The 14393-nt window shown below is 38.2% G+C and overlaps 1 protein-coding gene across 3 annotated transcripts in view; it reads right to left on the bottom strand.

Annotated features, from left to right (window-relative positions):
* Robo1 (roundabout guidance receptor 1) overlaps window positions 1–14393 on the bottom strand; it is a 305991-nt gene that overhangs the window by 60996 nt on the left and 230602 nt on the right. For all 3 annotated transcript variants that reach the window (XM_076943072.1, XM_076943071.1, XM_076943073.1), the window contains exons 9-15: window positions 14303–14384; window positions 13990–14158; window positions 13736–13902; window positions 8540–8661; window positions 7324–7555; window positions 6108–6229; window positions 1714–1885 (exon numbers count right to left, since the gene is read on the bottom strand). In XM_076943072.1, coding sequence (XP_076799187.1) covers window positions 1714–1885; window positions 6108–6229; window positions 7324–7555; window positions 8540–8661; window positions 13736–13902; window positions 13990–14158; window positions 14303–14384 — 1066 coding nt within the window. The remainder of the gene's footprint in view (window positions 1–1713; window positions 1886–6107; window positions 6230–7323; window positions 7556–8539; window positions 8662–13735; window positions 13903–13989; window positions 14159–14302; window positions 14385–14393) is intronic.

Genomic DNA, 14393 nt, shown 5'->3' with positions numbered 1-14393 from the left:
AACTTATATTTGTTCCTGCATGTGTTATAAAATTTTAACAGATGCATTAGGCAATTTTTTTCAGTTCCCTGTACTGCTTGAAATAAATCAAGAAGCTATTTTTGTCTAAAAGGATATGCAAGCAATAATTACTTTCAAAGTTGCTATGTGGAAAAGATAACTTAAAAATTATTACAGTGTAGTCCATGGTGGTGAGTGAGTCGGCAAGCTTTAAATGGCAATTTCCTAAGTCCCATTTTGATTTCCATTAGTTGGAAGATGGTTCCAGACCCAGTGACCTCCTTCTGTGGTGGCCCCCATCATCCTATGTGTAACCACACTGGCGAGAGTAATGTGCACCTTTCTAGTCCTGAAGCATTTAAGCTCTACCACAGAGGTAGATAACTGGAGATATCTAGGAAAAACCCTAGAAACTTCATTGTAGAGACACAGTCTCATCAGCCTGTGGCCCACAGTGCCTGGGACTTGAGGCTTATATGGACCTGAGTCTTCACCAACCACTTCGTGTTTCTGATATGTTACTGTGTTATTTCACAGAAGTTTAGTAACTGTTCATCTTATAGGAGCTAGCCTGGTCTTTGCAATGGGATGCGAACAATATTTCAGGCTGAGTGTTTCCTAATTTTATTGTGCCTTAATTCTAGGATGACAGTATTGTTAGTACTTTAAGATGACATGTATTTGTGAAGCATGTAGACATGTATTATCAGATCCTTTGTTCACAACTTAACTTGTGACATAAAGAATTACAAAGTTAATTTCTGAATGTTAATATATAAAGTTGACTGTGTACTTCTTATTACTGTGTACTGCTTAACAATAAAACTATTTTCTCTTGTCCTTTTGCAAACAGTAGTATTTATGGTCTTATGTTTTACTATTAATCACCTGTAAAATTGTATATTCTGCATATAAAATACATTCTGTAGTGAAATGGCAGTCACGAAGGCTTCTGTGCCACATTTTCTTTCTCATTAAACTAATTCAGAAATTGTATTTAACCTTCTAAGTAATAAATATTTCAAATTAAGATCTTAATTTACCTTTTGTAAGAAAAACCATTTATAATTTTAAATAGAGATTAAATGTAAATATAGATTTCGCAATATGACTTCTATTAGGTGCTGCATAGAAGGGCTTTACTTCCCTTCCCAACCAGTTCTAAAATAAATAAGTAAAAAGACTTTCTTTTTTAGCTGAGGTTTCCTTGATGCTCAATTAATAGCATTTGTTAATTAGATAAACACTCCATAAGACAGAGTTAGGAGAGTAAATATTGACAGCACGGTATGTGAAGAGGCAATAATGTACACTTTGATGTTGAAGTTGTGAGACATCTACAATCATTAACCATACACCATTAACCAACACCTTGGTCAAGGATGAACCATATGGAGAACCACATTCCCATAAGACTGCACTGTCTAGTGATGTCCCAGATGTGTCAGTTTATGTAACTGCATGCTGTGCCGTCCACACAGTGACCAAATCACCTAACAATCTATTTCTTAGAATGTATTGTCCTTGGGAAATGATTCATGACTATGTTCCTATAGTTATCTGTGTTTTAAAGAAAGATAGCCCCATTGCATAAATCATACTGCAGCTTCTACTTGACCTGTAGCAATAACTGAGCATTACAAAATAAAAGCATGCAAAATAAAAACAGTAAAGCAGACCAAGTGGGAAGACGATAGATCATGTGACTCTTACCTAATTGGATGAACTGAGGCTCACTCTTCACCCCAGGACCAGCCCCAGTGCTTGCTGCCACCTCCACACTGTACCGGATCCCAGGAACCAGAGAGGGGATGATCACAGAGAAGGTAGAGCCATCTACTGTCTTGTTTATGTGATACTTAGTTTCATTACCGAGACACCAAACCTATAAGAATTATAAAAGCAAAGCTGATAATATATCTAAGTTAATGCAAATCTCAACATAAATCACGGATGAGTTTCAGACTTACACAGAATTCGGATCTGTCAAGAATTCAATATAGGAAATTTTAGAAGTTATTTGCCTTCACCTAATTCTGAGATTATTCAAGTCACAGTGAATATTAGCAGTAGCCCTTAAGTAACCTCATGTTTCTATAGGTACTTTTTTAAATGGTTATTTTGTTTATTTACATTTCTTTTTTTGTTTGTTTTGTTTTGTTTGTTTTTTGTTTTTTTGAGACAGGGTTTCACTGTATAGCTCTGGCTGTCCTAGGACTCACTCTGTAGACCAGGCTGGCCTCAAACTCAGAAGTCCGCCTGGCCTGCCTCTGCCTCCCAAGTGCTGGGATTAAAGGCTTGTGTTACCACCGCCCAGCGTTTATTTACATTTCAAATGTTATTCCCCTTCCTAGTTTTCCCTCTGCAAACCCCCATCTCATCCCCTCTCTCCCTGCTTCTATGAAGGTGCTCCCCCACCACATTAGATATAATCATTTAAGAATTTATAACACAGGGCTTGGAAGAGACGCAGCAACAATTAAGAAGGCTTACACCATAATTATAGGAATCATGAGAACCAGAGTCATTTGGATCCCAAAACCCATATAATTTAGCCCACAAACATCTGTAACACCAGTTCTAAGGGATTTGATATCCTTCTAATGGCCACAGTGTGCACCTGCACACATATGAATCAATACATAAAACAAGTAAATTACTTTGAAAATATTTTATCATATAAACCGGTCAGCTTGCTAGAACTGATGGTAGTGTCTCTCACTGGCTCTTGTCAGCCCAGTTCACTGGACTTCTGTTTATTTTTTAAACTCGAGAAATCTTCATGAAGAAATGAAAAAATTATTCTGCAGAAATAATAATAATAATAATAATAATAATAATAATAATAATAATAATATATTCACAAAGCACAGTAATGTATCTGCCACCACTTGAGAATGACACTACAAGGGCAACTCCATGTGACCAGTTTCACAGAATAAAGGTGAATAGGAAGCACTGAACCTGACCCTGGACAAAACTAATCCAAAGTGCCACTAGCACATCACATGAGCATCAAAACCAAGACATAGTGTCTGACAAGACAGAAGAGCTCACAAATAATCTAAAGTACTCCATATAAATATGGTTGATACTGAAAATATACTACTACCAAGGGGTAAGGGTCACCCTAGGGTTTATTTAGAGTATGGTATGCTGAACTGTCATCAATAAGCAATAGTACTAATTTAAGCTTCCATCTAAATTAAAATAACAATTTCTGCTTCATAATGCATAAGGGATTAAAAAGAATAACACTATATACACTTGGTGTGAGAAATTTCCTGTAATAAAAAGGGTAACTGTGTAGTTCCGAACTTGGACAGTGATATCCAATAGGAAACTATCTGCTTAGGAAACTGGGAGTTTGGCCTACTACTCTAAGCCTTGCTTTAAGTTTCATTAAAAGATTAATCATAAAGTGATAATTCTGAATCAACTGGACATGGGGGAATGATGATATTTTTATTCTTACCACAAAGAAACTGTATCTAGAATAGTGAATAATACTCTGGGTTCTAGGAAATACCCTCCTCTCCAGCAGTAGGAAGGATTAGCTAGGCTGAGTTGTTACCTAAACTATACTGAGAACACAGACTTACAGGCAGTCTGAAACACCAGAGACCTCCGTCACTTGCCCAATAACATTGAACATTTCTCTTTGAAAGTCTTTATTACCCTTTATTACCGCAATACAATTTCAATGCATAATGTCCACAAATGGTGAGACACTCTCTCCGGACCAGACCATTGGAAATGGACTCCTTTGTGAATTTTCTTTCCCACCAATTACATTACACAGCTGAACCAAAGCCACAAACTGATTTTGTACCAGTCAATCAGGTTCTGAAAGGCATTTTATTATTTTAAATTGACCATGAAGTTAAGTGAAATCCATCCTTTCAAATTTCTCGAGGAGAGAAATGAGTTCTGACTCTTGGGGGAAAATGTCTACGTTAGACAATTTTGCTTGGGAGCCAAGACAACATCAAGTTTTAGGCTCTTTCACAAACTCTTCTATAACAGTCTGTTTCCTGGGGCTGAAACACAGTGTCCTGTAATACTCTAGGACTGAAATAAACTCAGAGCTCATAAGAAAGCATTTATAATGACGGCCACTTTTATCTTTTAATGATCCAGTTACAATAAAAATTTTATTTGAAATGCTTTAAGACAATTATAATGTATGTACAGCGATCTTAAAAATACTTTGCTTGCTTGTGTGTGTGCATGGTGTGTGTGTGTGTGTATGTGTGTGTAGGCCTGAGTTTGACATCAGTGTCTTTTCTGTCACTTGCCAACTTACTTTGTGATACAGTGATACTGGACCTGGAGCTCACCAACTAGGCTTGACACCTTTGGGTCAGCAAGCCATGGACTTGTGTAGTGGTGGGCTTCTAGATATGGGACACTATTCCTTTTTTTCCAATGGCTTCTGGGAGATCAAACTCAGGTCCTTCTTTCATGTAGTAAGCTCTTTACTGACGGAGCCCATTCCCCCAGCACCATTAAATCCTTTGTGTGTGTCTGATCTGTTTGTCCCTAACTTATAAGAGCTGGCATTACAGGTATCACTAGTTTCAGCTTTATGAATTTGTCATTCAAAAAATTTATGTTCCAAGCCAGCAAGAAGAAGGAGAAAAATGGAGTCTTGGAGATTGTCCTCCGATTTGTCCTCATTCACCAAGGAGCGTGAGCGTGCAAGAGCTACACACACACACACACACACACACACACACACACACACAGTAACTAACTAACTAAATGTATAACAAAATTATCTTTCTTAGTTCAGCTTTACCTTGATATCTATCCAATCACCCAAATATTTAGCAAAATGCACAAACAATGGGCCTGGTTAGACTACTCAAGTAGCTTCTGATGTTAGTCTGTAGTGCAAAGTGTTTGACATACACTGAAGACGGCAAATGTGTCCACCTTTCTAAGCACAGGTTCATATTCACAGATGCATATCCAGATGTGTCCACCTTAGCGATGGATATGAACCTATGCCACAATACTAGCTAATGAGCAAAAATTATGGAGGGCATCATAGGAATGCTAAGTACTAAGTAATAATGGTAATAGTAAGTAATACTATGTAATTTATATATAGTTATACACAAATTAAATTAATATAAATTTAATTATATACATTAAAATTATATTTAAAATATATATTTATATATGAAATATGTATTTATATACTATATTTGTATATATATAGTTATATTTATATGCTATTTAACTGTAACTTGTAAAGTTTGTTTGTAGAAATGTTCAAGCACACACTTATATTCAATCTGTTAGTTCATCACTGCGCTATAACATAGATTCATTTCTGGGCTAAGTTTACACTCTTCTAGTAAATCTGAAGTTTCTAATTTCTATTTTTAATGAATGTATTTGCTTAGAGTGAGTCCTAGTGAAAACTGTCCATATTAATGGGCAGTGCTATTATTACTTCACAGGAAAAAAATTATCCAGAATTACCAGATTAAAAATCACTTGAAAAACTTTCACATATCTCAAACATGTACAACAAACAAAATTTATAGATAGATCTCTGAGATTTGAAATTATGTTTAGAGTCTAAAAAAAATCATCTTGGGAAGAAAGGATTCCATGTATAGGAAAACAAATTTCCCAACCTAATTATAAAGTCCTACATTTTACAGATGACAACAGAGAAAGAAAACCTTTAATTTTTTTTCAGTGTTAAACAGCACATGACTATGTTTCATAGAGCCAGTTCCCTAGAGTAACTCAATTCTCTGTGATATATTTAAGCCATGTTTTGGGGAGGAAAAAAAAAAACATGAGCATTTAAAAATGTCTATTTCTTTGAGATTAAACCACCAAATATTAACAGAGCACTTACAGCCTTTATTTTAATTTTTAGGTTTTTTTTTTTTTTTTTTTTTTCCAAATAGCTTTCCTAGTATGTACAATTACTCCAAAATCACTATGCATAGAATTTAGGAAATAAATCTACATGTCAGCAGTTGGGCCAGCAGATGGCGACAAAGGCCCATAGACATGTATCCAGGCCCCTCTGTGAGAGGTGAGGGCTGACTGTTAGTGAATTCACTTAGTGTATTTATTACCTTATATTCTTGGACCATCCCATTCTGTGTGTCTTCAGGAGGCGGTTGCCAAGTGACCAGAATTGCAGTCCCATTTCCATCATTCTTGGATACAGTTACACTTCGGGGAGGGGCACTTGGTGCTATTTAAATTGTCATAAGAAGCAGACTGTAAGAGTGTAGTACATAAAACCCAAAGCACACAGAATTTAAAAACACACAGTAAATATACAGATGCTGCCTATTTTAAATATGGGTATCACCCAATGCTAAAGGGCTCCAAAGTACAAGTTTTTTCCAAGTCAATACTCAGTCATTTACACGGTGAACTTCTCATAACCAGTTACAATCACAGCACACAACAGCTCAGCACAGGGCAGTGAGGTGGCTCTGCAAGCAAATGTGTTGCCCGGGCAAGCCAGATCATCTGAGTTATGTCCCTGAATCTTAAGGTGGACGGAAAATAATATTTTCTCTGTGCCTTCACTATGACAACATATACCTACACACATGCACACATATGCACACCAGTAATTAAAAAGTAAAAACAACCTTAGGAAAATATCTGTTCTGTTTAGGCTGTCACCTGAATCTCATATCTTCTCCTTAAAATTTACAAAGCCAAGGAAAAAGAATGGCAATCTTTTTTTTACATTTAATTATAGCCTATCATGTATAGAGTAAGTTACAATTAGAGAAATTTCTGGTTTTTTTCTTTTTTGTTGTTGTTGTTGGCTTGTTTTAAAGTATACTGTGACATGAAACTCTCTATACTTATGTGAATACTGTTTGTTAGTTTTCAGTTATAGGGTGGAAATACTGGTTTGCCAAGAACTAAGGGGCTTCCTAGCATGAGGCATTAGGAGAAAATGCACGCTCTGGAAAGTCCGGGCAAACCCAGATATTACTCACATTATCTACACTCTATTAACATAAGCTTCAGTGAATAAAAAAGCATGCCAATCTGAAACAATTTTATCTCTGAATATGAATTTTAGTAATAACGTTAACATTTGCACACGTGTGGTGCAGGCCACTACCAAAGCAAGTCACTTACATTTACCAGAACATATTGTTCTTATACTTGGTGTAAGTAAACACATTCCCATAGCAAAACATTTTAATACTACATAGATTGGTGATGACTGTCACCATTAAATTTCAAACAACTTCCACTAATTCAAAAGCCCAGGAAACATCTTTCATGTGTGCAGGAAGTCCACTTCATCATACTTGCCTTCTTCTAAGGTTTTGGCAAATTTGATTTCACTGTCTGCTCCTTGAAACTCATTAAAGAAGGGGCGAGCCTTAATCTCGTAGTTGACGCCTTTTCTGAGATCAGGGATCACCACGCTGTTTTTAGTTGGGGTCCTCACTTCAAAAACTAACCACTCCGATTCACCATGGCTTGCTCCAGAAGGCCGGTAGAGAATTTTATACCCTTGAATATACTGAGATTGTTGGTCCACCTATTACAATGATGAATAAATACAGAGTTAGTCCCACTGTTGGACTGTCTCACTGCAAAGGAATAGAAACACAGTGCAACAAGTATCACAAAACCCCACGGGACTCCATGGTGTAGATTTCTAGTACATAGCTATAAGATGCCATTGATGTCTACAGTGTTGTCATACTATGTTGTCATACTATGTGGCAGCAGAAACAGGAGGCGTCATCATGGGTGGCACATTATATAAGCGACATGTGGGAATCTTACGGAAGGTGTTCTTTTTCCATTTTGGTTTTGAAAACCTAAGAACATAAAGTTGGGAATGGATGGGAGTGGATCTGGGAAGTGTAAGCAGAAGGGGTAGGGGGTAAATGTGACCAAAATACATTGTAGAGATGTATAAAATTCTCAAAGAATTAATAAAAATTGATTCTTAAAAATCTGCTTAACACTACTTGGAAGTATTTCTGTTTTTAAAAAGTACATGTGGCAATGTGCATGTCACATGTCATTATATTCAAACACTTTGTGATTCAACCTACACACACACACACACACACGCACACACACACACGCACACATATGTATACTACATATACATATGTATATATACATATATAGTTTAGATATATACATATATACATATATAGTATGCATATATACACATATTTGTATACATATATATATAGTATACATATACATACACATATAGTATACACAAATATATGTATACTATATACATATATATGTATACTATATGTATACTATATGTGTATATGTATGTATACATATATGTATATATACATATATACATACACACACATATATGACTTGTTTAGCTTCTTTAATCATGAATCACACCTACTGAAATAAACAAAGTTTGCACAATAAATTAACGTTGGTGTGTAAGCGAAGAACAGCTATATACATTTCCTATGTAGGATAATCTCACAGAGGTCCCCTGCTTATTAAAAATGATACAAACATTAGCACAACTCACCGTCCAGTGCACTTCGACTGAGGAGGAAGAAAGGATGGTCGGGTTGTGGAGATGCAAGACAACATTCCCCAGTTCTCTCTGGACCTGCTTGTGGTCCACCCCTTGGCTGGTTGGTGGGACATCTGTAACAATTTAAGAACATAAAACTCAAGTCTGGCCCCATTCAATGCTACTGCACGGATAGCCACTCTCAGAAAAGAAGAACCGATGGAGCAGTGAAGGTGGCCCAAATACAGAAAAAAAAAATATGCACACAGTTATATGTGAGTATGTGCATATGTGTATAGGTGTGTGTGTGTGTGTGTTTGCAGGACCAGAACATCGGCTGTTCTGCTTTAACATTCTCTGCCTTATTCCCTTGACATGGGGTCTCAGCCTGGAGCTAGGCCGACAGTCAGAAAACTCATCAGCGATCCTCATGTCTCTGACCATCCCCCATAACCACAGGGCTATGTGGTCAGGGTTGCCCTTTTTATGTGGACACTGGGATTCAAAAGAACGCCCTCATACTTTAAGAGCAAGGGCTCTTAGCTATCTCTCCAACCATAACAGCTTAACCTTTTCATCAGGATCAGATAAAGAGAAACAGAAGGGGGGAGGGGAGAGACAGAACACACAGGAAACCTGAGAAAGCCAAGAAGGGCAAGAGGCAAAGATAACAGTGGCAAACAGTAATTTTTAAGAGAGCCTCATACCATGTAATGATCATTCTACTGCTGAGCCTTAGGGCACTGGGCTGCCTCCGAGTCTGATTCAGCCCTCTGCACGGATCCTAACTATACAAGGAAGAAAGGGACAGCGAATTGCAGCTGAGCCCATGGGGAATGAAAAGCTTGCAAACACTGAGGGGAAACTGAGCGTGCAAAGCAGCTGAGCCACACATCTCCTAGGAGAAACCTGAGTATCTTCCCAACTAAGGCAGATGGCAAGGAACCACTTCACAGGGAAAGTCACAGACGCTATGGTGAAGGTCTGATACAGCAAGTTTGGTTAGATGCGAGATAAGCACGCTTACCATCATTTTCAATGACAATGAATAGTTTACTATATTGTATGTGAGATTTAATAGTGTGTTTGCAATCTCATGAATACTAAAATGTTCCAGAGAAGACAGGAGACACAGTAAGAAGTGAACAGCCAATAGAGTCCTTGATGCTGTACTATTTTGGCGGGAATGGAAATGTTTTACAAAATTAATTAAACTCTATACTCAGCAAAAGCTGCCTACTGCCGAAGAGGCCTTCTTATGTATGGATGTGTTTTTGTTTCAAGTAACAAAAGAAAATGCAGTGTAAAGAACAAAAAAAGAATTTAGATTTGAAAGAGATTATGGAACTACTAATAGACTATTATATTTTAACAGATGCATTTTAGGTTGTGTTACAACCGAAAAAAAAAAAAAACCAATAAACAACAAAAACAAAAGCGAAAGTTTGCTAAATGATCAAATACCCCTGTCTCAGGATAGGCAGGAAGCAAAACCATGAAGATTTAAATGAGATTTGTGGAGTCCAGAGAACCAAGATGAACGATAGAGAGGACAGACGTGTCAACCACTGTCAAACATTTGTGCCACCTGGCTGTCTGCGTGCCCCACCTAAAAATGAAGTTTATAAATAAGGAAAATGGCCAGGCATGGTGGCACACGCCTTTAATCCCAGCACTTGGAAGGCAGAGACAGGTGGGTCTCTGAATCTGAGGCCAGCCCCGTCTACATAGTGAGTTCAGGATAGCCAAAGCTCCGCAGTGAGTCCCTTTCGTGAACGGACAAAACAAAACAGAACAAAACCAAAAATAAATGAGCAAGATGATAAAAATAACTACACTAGGATAACTCCTGAGCCCGCCCCTCTTCCGATTTCCCCATACTGCCGTCCCAATGTTGATTTATAGCGTGCAGACAACGCTAGAGAGAAAACACTCGGCTGTTACTAGGCCATCTCAGGTGCATCATCTCTTCTCTCTACTCTCTCCATTGCTGCACTGCCTTAAGCTATCGACTCGAAAGAGAGAGGGAAGCAGATGGAACAGGAAAACAGAAACAAAACCTGGATCTGTATAAGCACCTTCCCCCAGGGTGATCAAAGTGCATGTGGCTTGGGGAAGATGGCATCCTCCCATCACCAACCTACGGCCTTATGTGTATTAGGCAAGAACTCTACTACTTGTCTGAGTTTTCACATGGATGCCAAGGACTGGACTCAGGTCCTCAAGCTTGAGTGGCACACTCTTACTGCTCTTTCTCCTCAGGCCCATACTGGTATTTTCTGATGAATCCTATGTGCATACTGTAATATTCTATGTATGTGTCCATTGTCATTAAAAGTTAAGGCTCAAGAATTGCTCAAGGACAGGGCCTCTGGAGTCAGAATTCTGGCAAAACCCACGAAAACCCTATCTGACAGCCACACAGCTGACATTCCTCGCAGAACCAAATGTTGCCAGATTCATTGCCAGGTCTGTGCTATTATTCTGATGTAGGCATTATACTGTGTCTTAATGGCAGACCAAGATCTAAACAATAAACTGTGCCTTAGTTACTTCTCCTGATTGATTCTTTTCCATTATCTGAAGTGAAGGAGGCCTGTCTTCTATATTGCAGGTAAGATGGTAAGGGAGGGATCACATAGTCTTTATGTGGTTTTGGTTGTTTTGACTTAGGCATCAAGATTCTTGAATTTCTTTTATTAGGATTGATTTTTTCAGTCATTCATTCATCAAGCATCGTCATTGATTTCTTCTTAGAAGACTAAGGACTCAAGGCTTGGGGTAGAGCTCAGTTGTGAGGTACCATCTTGTGAATATGAGACCCTAGGTTTGTTCACAGAACAGTTCCAACCAAAATAAAACAAAACATTTTAAGAGTCAACCTGCATATGTAGTGCTCGAATCCAGTGTATTACATAATTCACGATCTGACCAGTTCAAAATACAGGAAAAAGATGACTTGATTCTGACACAGTTCTGAAAATCCCAGTAAGGATGAACTTTGTTCATTTGACAAGTACATCATTCAGTGTACACGGACAGATCTTAGAGTTGGTTTGAACTGGAGTCTGCACACTTCACTGAACCCCGACGAATGACCCCCTCCTTAAGCCAGTCCACCCATTCCAGCCTTTTATAGCTAATTTTTCAAACCATAATTCAAGTACCAGATTTTTTAATTTGCTCTATTAATTTTAATCTTGTTAGTGCTGGCTCATCATTCCAAGCTGTCAAGATATATTTAATTGATCCTCTCATTTGGCTTCACTTGCTACTTTTTGAAGTGTTACGATAACTGAATTTTCTATGAACCTTCTTTATTCTTAGTTTAGACACTGAAAGGAACACATGTTTGCTATGACCTAGAAAAAAATCTTGTGTGCATTAGTAATAATTAGTAATGATCCTTGTCAAGGCTAGGGACACTTAGTTAGCCTCATTTTACACTCAAGGAGATACGACATTTAAGACTGATCAACTTGCCAAGCACCACACAGCTAGACTGAGGAGATGACAGGAAACTATCCTTTATTTCAGAATGGTATGTACATTTCTCTAGATAGTCCCTCTCTCCTGGTTGACACAGATTCATTTTCTTACACTGTTTTACCAACTATGCATCTGCAGGAGGCTGTTTTAGCCCAAATGAATGGAAAAAATGATCTTCATATAACGTATGAACAATATTGTCATTCACTAATGAGGATGCCCCCAAGCCATTCCCCAGAGTTTGGAGGCAGAGCATTTAGTCAGTCAGCAACACTTGTGTTTAGATTCCACTGGACAGAGACCGAGCATAGATAGGTAGAAACTTCTACTTGAGGAGGAAGTTCAAATTCAGTTAGAAGCTGCTTTAGTTTCTACCTTCTGTACAGTGCATATCTGATATGGCAAACCTCACACTGCCTCAAGGCAGGCTCCAAGTCTATTAAGGCTCCCGAGCAGGTGACTCACACTAGCAAATAAAGGCACCTGGGTGTGTTGAATTCAATACCCAAGGAACAGACATGGGCGTGTTCTGTAACTCCGCTTCACTTTCTCGGTGATTTCAAAAGCAAAACGTTCTCCCCAAACGACTATTTAGATGAACTCTAGGAGCTTATGAAGCACTGCTGCCGTCTGCTCGCCCATACCAACAAGAAAATTGTTTAAACTCTTTAAAAACTCTTTAAGGTGCTTTGTGTGTAACTTGTTTCTCTCATCACTAGTTCATGTTTTTTTTAAATTTTATTTTGGAAATGTTAACTTGAAGTGCATGCTTTTATGTGTGGGGAAACAACTGTACATTTCTAATCACCTCTATAATCACTTTTGCAAAGATAAAAACAAGCATATTTTAATTATAATGATATTAGGTTGAAAGAAAAGTTAAAGATGGGTTCCAATAAGTCTAACTTTTCTTTCAATGAGAATACTAAAATAATATTTTCCTTCTAGGAGAATATTGAAGCAATAGAAAGAGTATGAGGGTAGACAGGAAATATGATCTCTCAAAAGATGAAAATGATTTCAATCTACGGAAGATGCAAAGGAACTTATATTGAAAGGGACATCCGAGTGAGTAAGTAACATTTCTGGTTTCCATGTGGCAGTGAGCTTTGAATAGTTTTGGTTTTGAGCTCTCATTTCCATCCAACTTTCATCAACATATACATTATTTTCCACTTAAAAGTTTCATATCATGCCTCACACAATAAAGATGAGAGACGAAAACAACTAAAAGCCCAAAGTATTTTTTCCATGGTTTCCAGGATTGTTGATTATGCAGAGGCACGAGGACAACGTTTTGAATGGTAGCCTACCTCTGGGTGATTTTTCACATGACATGAGTTAACTCGGGTGGGAATTCTCCAAGATTATCTTGGAGGTCATGTGAACTGAATGTTGGTGCCCAACAAGGTTACTCAGATTTGAATACAATCGTGATAGGTTTAAGATACTGGGGCTTAAAATTCACAGAATCGAAAAGAAAATCCAAAGAGAATCACGGGGTATTTTTAGTGGGTTTGTAATTCCAAGAGGGGCAATTCCCTGTGTTATCCATCTTGATCTTCTTAATCCAGAAAACTATAGTTTGAGTTGTGCAGTAAAAAAAAAAAAAAAGTTTGAAAATGTGCTACCTTAGCATGCAACGCACACATCACGCCACTCCAATGATAACATCTAAGGACGAGTAGGTATCTCAGGCTTCAGTGAATCGATATTTACCTTGCGTTTTCACTGGATCCGATATTTGGCTTGGATCACTAATCCCATACGCATTGGCCGCCCTCACCAGGAAGAGGTAAATGGCGTTCAGTTTGAGTCCTTTGACCGCAAATGTTTCTGTTTTCACATTTTCTGCCACGGTCTGCCAGCTGCTGCCAGATGCATGGCTAAGGATGGATACATTCGTTAGAACAAGAACACTGGATTGATAAAAAGAAAAGAGATTGAGCTTGCAAGAACCCCTTTCACCCTACCTGAAGGCTTCTATAATATAAGATGTCGGGGTTGCTCCCGAGTTCAAGTTTGGCTGCCACGATAAAGTTACCGTGTTTCTGCTGACATCTGTCACTTCCGGCTTTGAGGGGGCACTGGGGATTAAATTGGGGTCGGTGGGTCTTGGAGGTTGAACTGGAACTCCAAATTCTAACAAGAGTGGAAGGAGGAAAACCATTTATACATACACAAATTGGCACATAAATGCAGGCAATACATTAACTTGCCTTCCTGTGGCCCAGGACACCGGCTTTGTTTGTCAAAAAAAGCTTTAAGATGAATATACACATTTACCCTGGACTTCGATGTAAGCGCTCCACGTGGCCTCACCACTTGGGGTCGATGCAGTGCAGGTGTACCGGCCCGTGTCACCCAGCTGCAAAAG

Source organism: Arvicanthis niloticus, chromosome 12, assembly GCF_011762505.2.
Source record: "Arvicanthis niloticus isolate mArvNil1 chromosome 12, mArvNil1.pat.X, whole genome shotgun sequence".
Taxonomy (NCBI): Eukaryota; Metazoa; Chordata; class Mammalia; order Rodentia; family Muridae; genus Arvicanthis; species Arvicanthis niloticus.
This window is presented reverse-complemented; position numbering and strand designations above follow the sequence as displayed.